This window comes from Megalobrama amblycephala, linkage group LG15 (genome assembly GCF_018812025.1).
Source record: "Megalobrama amblycephala isolate DHTTF-2021 linkage group LG15, ASM1881202v1, whole genome shotgun sequence".
NCBI classification, from domain to species: domain Eukaryota; kingdom Metazoa; phylum Chordata; class Actinopteri; order Cypriniformes; family Xenocyprididae; genus Megalobrama; species Megalobrama amblycephala.
Window position 1 is genome coordinate 15704912 of NC_063058.1, and position 14115 is coordinate 15719026.

Consider the following 14115-nt stretch of genomic DNA (forward strand, 5'->3'; position numbering starts at 1 on the left):
AATAAAAAATTATCTAAATGTCAACGTTTTGATTTTGTGTATTAATTTGAAATTGAATATGACTTTTTATAACTTTTTACTCCAAGAGTTAGTTGAATTATTAATAAATGTGACCCTGGTCCACAAAACCAATCAATAAGTCGCACGGGTATATTTGTAGCAATAGCCAACAATACATTGTATGGGTCGAAATTATTGATTTTTCTTTTATGCCAAAAAATCATTAGTATATTAATTAAAGATCATGTTCCATGAAGATATTGTGTACATTTCCTACCATAAATACATCAAAAATTATTTTTGTGAGTGGATATGCATTGCTAAGGACTTCATTTGGACAACTGTAAAGGCGATTTTCTCAATATTTTGATTTTTTTGCACCCTCAGATACCAGATTTTCAAATAGTAGTATCTCGGCCAAATATTGTCCTATCCTAACAAACCATACATCAATGGAAAGCCTATTTATAGCTTTCAGATGATGTGTACATCTCAATTTTATTGACCCTTATGACAGGTTTTGTGGACCAGGGTCACAAAAAATAATAATACACTCTAAAAATGCTGCGTTAAAAACAACCCAAGTTGGGTTAAATATGGACAAACCCAGCGATTGGGTTGTTTTGACCCAGCGGTTGGGTTAAATGTTTGACCAACATGCTGGGTAGTTTTATTTAACTCAAATTTTGATTAAAAATTACTATATGGATGGCTTAAAATGAACCCAGAATAGGTTGGAAATTAAAAATCAGACACATAATTACTAGAGGCAACAGTAATAATAATAAGCAATTTAATACATGTGTATTATTTAATTATTATTTATTAAACGTATTAAACATATTAATAAATGTTCATTTCCAACCTATTTTAGGTTCATTTTAAGCCAGCCATATAGTAATTTTTAAACAATAGTTGAGTTAAATAAAATTATCTAGCAGGTTGGGTCAAACATTTAACCCAACCGCTGGGTCAAAACAACCCAGTTGCTGGGTTTGTCCATATTTAACCCAACTTGGGTTATCTTTAGTCCAGCATTTTTTAGAGTGTAATAATAAAGTTTCAATATTTTGACTTAGCATTTGCCTCGATATGTTCAATGCTATTTAACATATTTATTTTTATAAAAAATATGGTTTAAATGTATACAAATAAATTTTAATTTATAATATTATTTAAAATCACCTTTTAGAATTTTAGCAATTAAATAATTATGAATATGTTCACAAATGTACCTCAGATTGATCACTGAGGCAGAACCGCAGCGCTAGACCTTATTCACAGCAGCGAATGAAAGTGAGTAAACTGTTATTCACTGTGCTTTTGGATTGTTCTGCTGACGAAACAATGCATAAATATCTTTCCAAGAAATTTCAGTAAACAAATGCTCTGAAAGTCTGAATAAAGTCTACGTGACTGCAGCACTTTCAGGACAGCAGCCTCGGACCGGAAGTTATGGTGGAGCTAACGATTACCCACCCCAACCACAAACACTTACTTCACTATAACTATAAGCTTCACCACAAAGAATGCCTAACCTCAGCCCACCACTAAAGTTAACCTTAATGCTTATATAATCTCACCCACAAACTTCCGGTCTCATCTCGAGTGTGGTCTGGCGCGTCACTTCTGTGGATTCTGCAGTTGGTTTGTTTTGTTGTGGTGAAATGTCTAATGTCTCCATAAGATGGCGCAATTTTACAGCCACAAGCAGCTGCAGAGAATGCGAGAATGCAGCTCCTGCCACTCCAGTGGAGAAGCTTTGAGTCTCACCTTAGTCATTATGTAAATTGCAGCCCAAATCCTGATAATGGTCTTTTGCAGCCAGTATTCACATATAGGAACAGCAGATCACAGCAGATAAAGCAAATTTAATATGCAGTTAAAATCCATCTAAAAAAAATATAACCAGCACAAAAGCATTATATGCTTCCTACAATATTATATGTTTTAATGTATAAAGATTGTGAGAAAATTATATAAATTTTAATATGGGGCCCTGGACCACCAAAACCAGTCATAAGTCGCATGGGTATATTTGTAGCAATAGCCAACAATACATTGAATGGGTCAAAATTATCGATTTTTTTCTTTTATGCCAAAAATCATTAGGATATTAAGTAAATATCATGTTCCATGAAGATATTTCGAAATTTCCAACCGTAAATATATAAATTTTGTGAGTGGATATGCATTGCTAAGGACTTCATTTGGACAACTTTAAAGGCGATTTTCTCAATATTTTGATTTTTTTGCACCCTCAGATTCCAGATTTTCAAATAGATGCATCTCGGACCATACATCAATGGAAAGCTTATTTATTCAGCTTTCAGATGATGTATAAATCTCTGTTTTAAAAAATTGACCCTTATGACTGGTTTTGTGGTCCAGGGTCACTTATATTAAGTGTAATAAAGATATGTTCTTCAAACCATTATATAATTGAATTTTATTTGTTATTATAAACCCAAAACACTTTATATAATCTGGGAAATTATTTTTATTGTAAACAACATATTTTCTTCCCAATATTAGAATAATTACAATTCAATTCAACTTTATTTGCATATCACTTTTCATAATACATTTTCATTTCAACGCACCTTCACAGAAAATAGTGCCATTTAGTGAGTAAGTTAAAGGTAACAATGGCTAGAAAAACTTTCTAAAAAGATACTATTCTTGAATATATGTACATAAAGAATGTCATTTAAAATTTTAATTTACAAAATGTTATGCATTTTTAAAATTACATTTTATATCCTTATTTGTAAAATGTTACATTAATACATTAATATTTTAATGTAAAAAAAAAAAAAAACTATTTGTAAAATATTTAAAGGGATAGTTCACCCAAAAACACAATCAAAGATATATTTAAAAATATCCTTAGTCCTCCAAGGTTTATGATGGTTGCGAATGGCTGCCCAAATTTTGAAGACAAAAAAAATCCATTCTTCCATAACAAAATGTATCCATATGACTCCAGGGGTTAATAAACGCCATATGTGTAAGACAAATATCCTTATTTAACACTTTACAAAGTAAAATAAGACCTTTCGGTGCTACAAACATACGCATTCGACATAAGCGTTAACTTCCACGACTTAGTACAAAATCCTATGACGTACTATGCTATAACGCTTCAGAAGGCCTTTATTAACCCCCTGGAGTCGTATGGATTCATTTTTTTATGGATGGGTGCATATTTTTGTCTTCAAAATTTGGGCAGCCATTCACAACCATTATAAACCTTGGAGGACTAAGGATATTTTTAAATATATCTTAAATATATATCTATATTAAATATATATGTTTTTAAAAGAAGTTTCGTCTGCTCACCAAGGCTACATTTATTTAATTAAAAATACAGTAAAAAACAGTAATACTGTGAAATATTATTACAATTTAAAATAACTGTGTACTATTTAAATATATTTGACAAAGTAATTTATTCCTGTGATGCAAAGCTGAATTTTCAGCATTATTACTCCAGTCTTCAGTGTCACATGATCCTTCAGAAATCATTCTAATATGCTGATTTGCTGCTCAATAAACATTTATGATTATTTTCAATGTTGAAAACAGTTGTGTACTTTTTTTTTTCAGGATTCCTTGATGAATAGAAAGTTCAAAAGAACAGCATTTATCTGAAATACAAAGCTTCTGTAGCATTATACACTACCGTTCAAAAGTTTGGGGTCAGTAAGAATTTTTATTTTTTATTTTTTTGAAAAGAAATTAAAGAAATGAATACTTTTATTCAGCAAGGATGCACTAAAAAAATTTAAAGTGGCAGTAAAGACATTTATAATGTTACAAAAGATTAGATTTCAGATAAACACTGTTCTTTTGAACTTTCTATTCATCAAATAATCCTGAAAAAAAATATTGTACACAAATATTTTGTACAATTGTACACATTAAATGTTTCTTGAGCAGCAGATCAGCATATTAGAATGATTTCTGAAGGATCATGTGACACTGAAGACTGGAGTAATGATGCTGAAAATTCAGCTTTGCCATCACAGGAATAAATTACTTTGTGAAATATATTCAAATAGAAAACAGTTATTTTAAATTGTAATAATATTTCACAATATTACTGTTTTTTACTGTATTTTTAATTAAATAAATGTAGCCTTGGTGAGCAGACGAAACTTCTTTTAAAAACATTAAAAATCTTAGTGGTTCCAAACTTTTGGACTGTACTGTATATCGACCATTAAAAAAGTCAGCAACTATCTAAAATACAGAAGGTATCTTGTATCTTGTAACTTTTAAAAATCAAAAGTTGAGAAAACTTAAAAGTTTAAGGCAAAAACAAACTTCAGCAGATTTTTGAGTTTTCTCAACTTTTTGTTGAGAAAACTCAAAAATCTGCTGAAGTTTGTTGCCTTAAACTTTTAAGTTTTCAGATTACATTTTTCCCTGTAGCTAAATTATACTTAATACTATTTAAACTCTACTATTCAAATAAAACTAAAGACATAACATGATATTCCCAAAGCCGTTCCAGCTCATACACAAAAGCCTCAGCATCAGCCAAGTACTAATCAGGCCTGTGCAAATAGAAGCTCTTTCTTAATGAACTACAGGTCAACAAAAAAGAGCATCTCGCACCTCTAAGTCTGGAGTGGATGATCCCTTCAAAAGCCTGAACTTCATGCATCCTTATCTTCATAATCCTCTAATGCGAGAGGGGTCGGCCCGCTGCATGCGTTTCAGGACCGTGCCGAGGTGCGAGATACTGAGGTAATTAGAACTAGGGCTCTGCTTTAGATACCCTTGACCCTGTGACTGATATGCTAATGCGGAGCTCAATACACAGTTTACAGAGCACTGGGAGGAAAGGATTTAGACAATTTAGTTGTTTACCTCAAATCAACATTTAACCGAGCAGGATAAGAAAAACACTTCACATTGATGTGCTAATCGACCTTTGATGCTTTAGGAAAAACTAAGACGCTTTGAAAAGGAAGAAGTGAGCTCATTTGAAGGGAGGTCTGAGACTTTAAATCAACATTTCGATGAATTAACAGTGACTAGTGACATTTTTAATGAGTTAAGCGCACAATTCGTGTTTTTTGATGTTTGCGTTTGTTATTTAGTTTCGCATTGCCTGACTTTGCTATATTTTTTAATCTGTGTTAAATGCAAAAACCATGACCGTTATGTCAGCTGAACATTTGAAAACCCTTCTAATAACCTCATGTTCAGAATTCAGTACTTTTTTGATTTCATCAGTATTGTCACGTAAGTCATTTCTTCTGATCTTGTGTCAGATCAGTGTGTTGTCTGGGAACAGTCCAAATCTAATTATTTCAGGTCAGCACCGGGCAGGAAGGAGCAAAAAGTGACACGTTGTGGTCTGGGAACCATTTCCTCAGAGCTACTCACACTGAAGTCGTAATCCACAAGCCCAGGCCTGAGGAAGAGGTCACCTTACACCTTAGAGAAGAAAACAACAACTGCATATACAACATCAATAGCTTAAAATCTAAAAGCAGATATATCCTATACATTATATTATATTGTCATTTGCACATTTTTAGGTTGCTCTTAATTCAAAATAATTAGTATTTATGTATTTTATCATTTAGAATTACGTTTTTATTCTATTATTTTCTCTATAATGTATTTTACATTTTAATACAAAAGTAAAACTGATGAGTTAAGTGTTTTAAAAATCAACCATTTCAAATCTGCCCTGTTAAAAACTGTCCTTCCTGAGTTCCCATGAGGCCATAAAAGGAAAAAGTCAGTTGTCTAAACAAAAACCTGTGAACAACTGACAGATTACATGCAGGCTACACACTTCACGGAAAGATGTGTTACCCTGAAGAAGTAAGCATTTAATAAAAAGCAGAATATAAGTGACCCTGGACCACAGAACCAGTCATAAGGGTCAGTTTTTTAAAATTGCGATTTAAAGCTGAATTAATAAGCTCTCCATCGATGTCTGGTTTGTTAGGATTTGGCCGAGATACAACTATTTGAAAATCTGGAATCTGAGGGTGCAAAAAAATCAAAATATTGAGAAAATCGCCTTTGAAGTTGTCTAAATGAAGTCCTTAGCAATGCATATCCACTCACAAAAATAAATTTTTGCTATATTTACAGTAGGAAATTTACAAAATATCTTCATGGAACATGATCTTTACTTAATATCCTAATGATTTTTGCTATAAAAGAAAAATCGATAATTTTGTCCCATACAATGTATTGTTGGCTATTGCTACAAATATACCCATGCGACTTATGAGTGGTTTTGTGGTCCAGGGTCACAAATTTCTTAACTTTTTAATGAAATTTTATTTTTTTTAAAATGAATGAATGCATAAGTAAATGTACGGAAGAGGATTAGGGCCGAGATAAAATGTTGAGAATAAACTCATTAAATTACGAGAAAAAAGTCGTAATTTAACGAATTTGTTCTCGTAATTTAACGACTTTTTTCTCATAATTTAATGAGTTTATTCTCAACATTTTATCTCGACTTTTTTCTCGAAATGTAACATTTTTCTCATAATTTAACGAATTTGTTCTCGTAATTTAACGACCTTTTTCTCATAGTTTAATGAGTTTATTCTCAACATTTTATCTCGACTTTTTTCTCGAAATTTAACGACATTTTTCTCATAATTTGACGAATTTGTTCTCGTAATTTAATGACTTTTTTCTCGTAATTTAATGACTTTATTCTCAACATTTTATCTCGATTTTTTTCTCGAAATTTAACGAGCTTTTTCTCCTAATTTAATGAGTTTATTCTCAACATTTTATCTCGACATTTTTCTCGAAATTTAACAACTTTAATCTAGAGATGGTTTTATTTTTTTATTATTGCTTGGCCCTAATCCTCTTCCGTATAATTGTGATCCTGGTAAACCCATTATGGGGACCAAATTTCCCCATAGTACCACCAGTATTTTTTTTTTTTACATTGTGGGGGTCTCTTTTTTTTTGGTCCCCATGAGGAAAATAGCTTATAAATCATACTAAATTATGTTTTTTGAAAATGTAAAAATGCAGAAATTTGTGTGTGTGTGGTTCAGGTACGTTATTCAGAAAAATGTCCACACAAAGATGGAAATTTTCAAAACCCTTGTCCTTGTGGGGACATTTTTTGGTCACCGTGAGGAAAACAGCTTATAAATCATATTAAATTATGTTTTTTGATGAACTGTTCTGTGAAGCGTAGATTTAGGGGATAGAATATATAGTTCGTACAGTATAAAAATCATAATGTCCAAGTCCCCATGAAATAAGGAAATCCAATGTGTTTGTGAAAATTAAATGCAAAAAAAATGAAAGAAAAAATCTATAAAACATAATACAATAAGACCTGCCTACCTTTGATGCAACATGGAACATAAAAGTGAATAGCATTGTTTTGTTTGCCTAGCTTTGCATTGCTGATTAAAACTATACAATAACAAAAAAAGAACTTATAAATGGATTTGTTTTTTAATGATGTGACATGTAGTACTTAAATAACATAAATAATAAAAACTCCAGACTTTAATTCTAAATCTATCTTGAACTTGTGCACCAATGAATGTTATTTTACCACCTCCCACCTGTGCTTGAAGTGATGTGAGTTTTCCCAGAGACCCCCTGCCCCTGGTGTGATGTCTCTCTGCCGCTTTGAAATTCTTAAGCGCCTTGCGGAGGTGCAACATCACACCTCTTCATCCAGGATATATTGGGCTGCTGCCTCCAGCTCTTTAGCATTCACTCAGGTACCAGAGAACAAGAAGGAAACATCTCCTCTGCTGAAAGATCACAGCCATGGAATTTAACTTCACTCCTTATATGCTCCAAGGAGCCAAATGCCAGTTTGAATCATCTACCAGCATTGATGCTGGGTACTTCAGCGCCTGTGGAAGTCTTTCTCCAAGCTCCTCAATTGATTCTGGATGTTTTTCTCCTCCTACGAGCTGTTGGGGAGCTGGAAGACAGCCGGAGGCTGCTGAAAAAACAGACGTAGACTGCATACCGGCAAAAAACCCAAGAATAATCCTTCCTGCTGAGGGAAAGAGACGTTCCAGGTCCAAAAACCCTGGAACGAAGCGCCAGACGGCCAGCGAAAGAGAGAAGCTCAGGATGAGGGATCTGACCAAAGCTCTGCTTCACCTCCGAACCTACCTACCTCCTTCTGTGGCTCCTCCTGGACAAACCTTGACCAAGATTGAGACCCTTCGCCTCACTATTAGCTACATCTCATATCTTTCTTCTCAACTGGAACAGTCTGAGACCTCCAACCACGAAACAACACCAAGATGCTATTCGCAAGATACTTCAGATAGGCTTTCAGAAACCTGGTGTCTGGATGGAGTACAGGGACACGTGCAAGACAATGTCCAGTACTGTCCAACATTCACAGCCTTCAGTGATTCAACACAACAGATGGAAAACAACTTTCCTTCTACTTCACACTTCAGAGACACACAATCCTATATGGTAAGAAGGCTTTTCATCACACTTTATACTGAGTGTTCATTTAATAATAACCAAGAGTGTTATGTTTGTTGCAGTTATCTAATTGTGCGCTGAATTTCTTCTTTTAACAGTTTCCCTGCACAACAACACATGATTCTACATACAGCCATCAGTTTTTTCAATGAAGATCACAGAGAGGATATGAGGTCACCTTATGCCAAAATCAGATGGCCACTGTGTGAAAACTTCATCTAAAGACTTTATTTGTTGCATTAATTATTTGTAATTATTTATCAGAAGACATATTTTTCTATTGAATACATTTGTACTGTATATATTGCTTATTTATTGTCCTTTTCAATTAAATGCTTTAAAATATTACTAATTTTTGCATTTTCTTAGTTTGTTCCTCATACATTTTTGAAAACACAATTCAAACACTTCTATAATAAAATCATTTTAGTCAGCACAAGTTAAAAAAAAAAAAGTTGAAATTAAATAATGACCTTGGGAACAGCTAGTTAAATTCACTGCAAAAAGATACAAAGAATTCATAGGCTAATACACTGGAAAAAGGTGTATAGGATATACTTTTAAACACTTTTTATTTGGAAATTGTTAGTAAATTTCACAAACTAATTACAAAGAAACAGCAAGTAACACATTGAATTAAATGTTAAGTACTGGAATACTATTTTCTTAAAGTGTATGGTAAAATCCTTTGGGATTTGAATAATACCATAATTAGTTATAATTATGTATAAAATTATTTACATATCTACATATAAACCAATCAAAAGTCTCACACATTTTCTGTGTACTATTGCAAAACCAGCTTTTGAGAATGTGTGCCTTCCAAATTTTGATAGGTAAAATTTAAGCAGAGCTGCAAGCTGAATCCAAAATTAATGACGCAATGAGATGCAGGCAATGAAGCATCTGTACAAAATGTTAAAAAAGATTAATTTGTCATCACAAGATTGTAGTTGCTGCAGTACGATGTACTGTGTTAGTACTGTTCCTTTATAATCCAATCATCTTAATTTTACAATTGGTAGATGTTCTTATGTCATTCATTTACTTAAAGGATTAGTCCACATTTAAATAAACTTTTCCTGATAATTTATTCACCCCCATGTCATCCAAGATGTTCATGTCTTTCTTTCTTCAGTCGAAAAGAAATTAAAGTTTTTGATGAAAACATTCCAGGATTTTTCTCCATATAGTGGACTTCAATAGGCACCAAACAGTTGAAGGTCAAAATTAGTTTCACTGCAGCTTCAAATTTTTCTACACAATCCCAGATGAGAAATAATGGTCTTATCTAGAGAAACCATCACTCATTTTCTGAAAAAAAAATTGAAAATTATATAAGTTTTAGCCATAAATGCTCATCTTGAACTAGCTCTCTTCTTCTTCTCTATTAGAATTCAGGCAGTGTAGACACTGCTAAGCGTATTACTGCCCTCCACAGGTCAAAGTTTGAACTAATTTGTCATATACTATTGAACTAGCATATTGCATATAAAAATTAGTTCAAACTTTGACCTGTGGAGGGCAGTAATACACTTAGCAGTGTCTACACTGCCTAAATTCTATTAGAGGAGACGAAGGAGAGAGCTAGTTCAAGATGAGCATTTATGGCTAAAACTTATATAATTTTCTTTTCTTTTTTTCAGAAAATTAGTGATGGTTTCACTAGATAAGACCATTATTTCTCATCTGGGATCGTGTAGAACAATTTGAAGCTGCAGTGAAACTAATTTTGACCTTCAACTGTTTGGTGCCCATTGAAGTGCACTATAAGGAGAAAAATCCTGGAATGTTTTCATCAAAAACCTTAATTTCTTTTCGACTGAAGAAAGAAAGACATGAACATCTTGGATGACATGGGGGTGAGTAAATTATCAGGAAAAGTTTATTTAAAAGGGGACTAATCCTTTAATGCTTCACTCATCTGTTGTGCTTCATGTGTTGATTTTGTGTCAGTGCTTTCTTCAGATGCTGAAAATGAAAATTTGGTTAGTCAAAAGAAGGTGCAAATGAAAAGTAATACATTATTAATTATAAAATAAATATAATATTTATAGAATTTATCCAGTAATTAGCCTAACTGTGATTGTAAACAATACATTTTACTCTTTAGTCACTCTGTTGTGATAATAATACAAAAATAATATTTAAAACAAATTACTCACTCAAAGCAGAGGAATAATCACCTTTAGATGATGCTAGAACATGAATAGAAGTTAAAAAGAATTAATAAAAATTCCTTGAGGATATATCTTCTGCTGCATCTGAAATCGCATACTCTCTTGATTATGTATTTATTTTGAATAAGTAATTACTTTGTGAAAAAAGTATGTTCTATATAGTATGACAGTGTGTAGTACGAATGTAATCTGGATGTACTACACGTGTGACCTGCCATTCACAAATTCTCTCCCGTTGCCTCATGGGATAGTAAAGTGTCCATCGTATGCGCACTTCAGAATCTTGCCGGGAGTTGTAGGTCATCCGGGTACTTTTTGCCTACTTACTGTGAATTCAGACATACTTCTTTTGTCACATACTGTTTTTCACCAACTATATAGTAGGGAAGTATGTGACTTCAGATGCAGCCTAGGTATTTTTCATTCTTTCAAACCTGCTTGTCTCCTGTATTTATATAAGATGGCTCCGGTTCCAAACACCAACATTACAGCCAAAACTATCAGCACTGAGGGAATCACTGATTTAAAGGGTTCACCCAGATCAAATTCTGAAAACAAGCACATTAAAAGGTCACAAACTCAATACTGTGAGATTTTATTATTTTCTCACAACCAAATCATTACCCAAAGTGACGTCCAGTTTGTTGTCCAGACTGAGGTGTGTGGCAGAGCAGGTGTATTTATGTTTGTCTGCACTGATCTCCAGACTCTTCCTCATCTGGTACGTCCCATCTCCATTGGGCAGCAGATCTCCTCCAGTGATCTCATGATCAGGTACAGGCTGTCCATCTCTGAACAGGGTCAGGTTGATGTGACGAGGGTAAAATCCTGTCGCCAAACAACTCACACGAAACCCTCCAGAATCTGAGTTTGCTTTCTGAATGAGTCTGACTCGCGGTTTCACTGCAGAAGAAAAAGATCTACCTTAACCTTTGATAGAACACTATCTTAGCTATTAAGGTGAGAATTCTACTTTGTTTCAACAAAGAATTGTATTTTATACAAGGGCTTAATAGCTCACATCTTTTAAAATATTGTGGGAAGACATGCCTTTCTTATTCACTTGATTTTTTCTCTTTTTAAGGTAATTCCTGAGAGTTGCTATGCAACATGGGTAGTTTATAGTCTCATGACGCCATTTGAACAGCTCCAGAGATAGTGTTGCCATTTCTTTTGGGCTCTCATATGTAAACCTGTTGTCATACAAACGCATTTCATCTGTAGTAGAGCCGCTAAAAGCAAACTTGGAAATCATTTGTCCAGGCTTATCATTGTCCCACAGCTCACAATGGCTCATCACCTGATAAAGCTGAACACCTGTCAAAAGAAAAGAGACATAGCCTGTAATGGTCCATGAAGAACTGTGTCAATATGTCATATTTTAACCAACTGAACATACTTTCTGTATAGTTTTTAAATGTCAGTCTTCTCATAAAGAAAGGTTGCAAATCATGCCTCATTGCATAAAAGATGTAAGAAATGATCTCATCTTCATTTGTAGCATTGTCTCGTGGAATATATCTCTTCGTCTCTGAATTATAGTGGCCAACTGTGATGTCATCCAACATAAATGTGACACTGAATTCAGGAAATGTTGTCTCTCCTTTAATGTATGTTATGAGCAACCGCAAAGAGTGAGAACCTGTGAGAAATCAATAACAAATAATACAAATAAAAATGAGATAAAAGACAAAAAATATGGTTACACTTTATTTTACAGTGCCGTAGTTACTTTGTAATTACTCAAATAAGTACTGAGTACTATTAATAAACTACATGTACTTACTATAGAGTTACATTTAAGGGTTAGGGTTTGGTTTAGTGTTAGTTACTTGTAATTATGCATAATTTACTGTTACATGTAAGTACATGTAGTAACGTGTAACCATGGCACTGTAAAGTGTTACCAACAATATTTGTAATATTAAATACTGTTGGGGACATTATCTCTTGCGAAACTGAAAATTCTGTTTATTTTTTTAGTTAAAAGTTTTATTAATTGACTATTATGTAAAATCCATAACAAGGTGGGCACTTTGTGTCAGTCAATTTTTTAAAATGCTTATTTTTTTGAAAGAAAAATGCAAGTCATTAGTCTGGATCAGCCTATAAAATACTGAATACATGCAAGAAGTAAAATTTACTCACCCTCAAGTTGTTCCAAACCTGTATGAGTTTCTTTCTTCTGATGAACACAAAAGAAACACCAAACACTTGATGGGCCCCATTGTACGGTGGCCCAGTAGTGCACAACACAACGAAATTAAAAAAGCAAACATAAGTTCACAACACAACGGAAACAAGCCACAACACAACGGAATAAGCCACAACACAACGGAATTAAACCACAACACAACGGAATAAGCCACAACACAACGGAATCAAGCCACAACACAACGGAATCAAGCCACAACACAACGAAATAAAGCCACAACACAACGGAATTAAACCACAACACAACGGAATCAAGCCACAACACAACGGAAATGCTCCCGACCACTTGGGGGCTCTCAGAGCTAGGTAATATTACTATTCCTTGCCACTGTTCTATAAAGTCGACAGTTTTACAAAGATATCAATACCATGATTAGTTTTAAGTATGTAAGCATTGTATATCGACATGGTATATTAATTAAAAATCAACTACGTTAACAATAGCTTCATATTTATACTTGTGAATGATTTGACGCGATACCACGGCGCATGATAAAGGGAACATCCACCAATTCCACCAAGTGGTTAAAACGTATAATTTGTATTCATTAAAATTACTTTTAACATTTAAAAACAGACATATTCAAATTCCAAAGCTTGTCAGTCTTACCAACAGGAACTAACAACCTTTGGAATTTGAACATGTCTGTTTTTAAATGTTAAAAGTAATTTTAATGAATACAAATTATACGTTTTAACCACTTGGTGGAATTGGTGGATGTTCCCTTTATCATGCGCCGTGGTATCGCGTCAAATCATTCACAAGTATAAATATGAAGCTATTGTTAACGTAGTTGATTTTTAATTAATATACCATGTCGATATACAATGCTTACATACTTAAAACTAATCATGGTATTGATATCTTTGTAAAACTGTCGACTTTATAGAACAGTGGCAAGGAATAGTAATATTACCTAGCTCTGAGAGCCCCCAAGTGGTCGGGAGCATTTCCGTTGTGTTGTGGCTTGATTCCGTTGTGTTGTGGTTTAATTCCGTTGTGTTGTGGCTTTATTTCGTTGTGTTGTGGCTTGATTCCGTTGTGTTGTGGCTTGATTCCGTTGTGTTGTGGCTTATTCCGTTGTGTTGTGGTTTAATTCCGTTGTGTTGTGGCTTATTCCGTTGTGTTGTGGCTTGTTTCCGTTGTGTTGTGAACTTATGTTTGCTTTTTTAATTTCGTTGTGTTGTGCACTACTGGGCCACCGTACCATTGACTTCTACTATGGAAGTCAATGGGGCCCAT

At 33.7% G+C, this 14115-nt stretch overlaps 2 protein-coding genes across 2 annotated transcripts; one reads left to right on the forward strand and one right to left on the reverse strand.

Moving 5' to 3' along the window:
- The first annotated feature begins 7516 nt into the window (after positions 1-7516).
- mespab (mesoderm posterior ab) lies at positions 7517-9255 on the forward strand. The gene is made up of 2 exons (XM_048159001.1): positions 7517-8466; positions 8577-9255. The coding sequence occupies exons 1-2, from the start codon at positions 7795-7797 to the stop codon at positions 8628-8630; spliced, it is 726 nt and encodes a 241-aa protein (XP_048014958.1). The 5' UTR covers positions 7517-7794; the 3' UTR covers positions 8631-9255.
- A 1072-nt stretch (positions 9256-10327) lies between these two features.
- On the reverse strand, positions 10328-14115 carry LOC125247007 (zinc-alpha-2-glycoprotein-like). The gene is made up of 8 exons (XM_048158172.1): positions 14081-14115; positions 12807-12871; positions 12058-12300; positions 11709-11975; positions 11283-11561; positions 11093-11206; positions 10644-10676; positions 10328-10449 (listed from the first exon to the last, which is right to left on the reverse strand). The coding sequence occupies exons 1-8, from the start codon at positions 14113-14115 to the stop codon at positions 10379-10381; spliced, it is 1107 nt and encodes a 368-aa protein (XP_048014129.1). The 3' UTR covers positions 10328-10378.

Excerpts from the sequence above, each read along its gene's own strand:
- mespab (XM_048159001.1), top strand. The coding sequence starts at position 7,795 with ATGGAATTTAACTTCACTCCTTATATGCTCCAAGGAGCCAAATGCCAG. Across the intron at positions 8,467-8,576 it reads GAGACACACAATCCTATATG|TTTCCCTGCACAACAACACA; the intron begins GTAAGAAGGCTT and ends TTCTTTTAACAG.
- LOC125247007 (XM_048158172.1), bottom strand. The coding sequence starts at position 14,115 with ATGGGCCCCATTGACTTCCATAGTAGAAGTCAATG. Across the intron at positions 11,562-11,708 it reads AAATCAAGTGAATAAGAAAG|TGAAACCGCGAGTCAGACTC; the intron begins GCATGTCTTCCC and ends TTTCTTCTGCAG. Across the intron at positions 10,677-11,092 it reads TAAATACAGGAGACAAGCAG|CATCATCTAAAGGTGATTAT; the intron begins GTTTGAAAGAAT and ends TTCATGTTCTAG.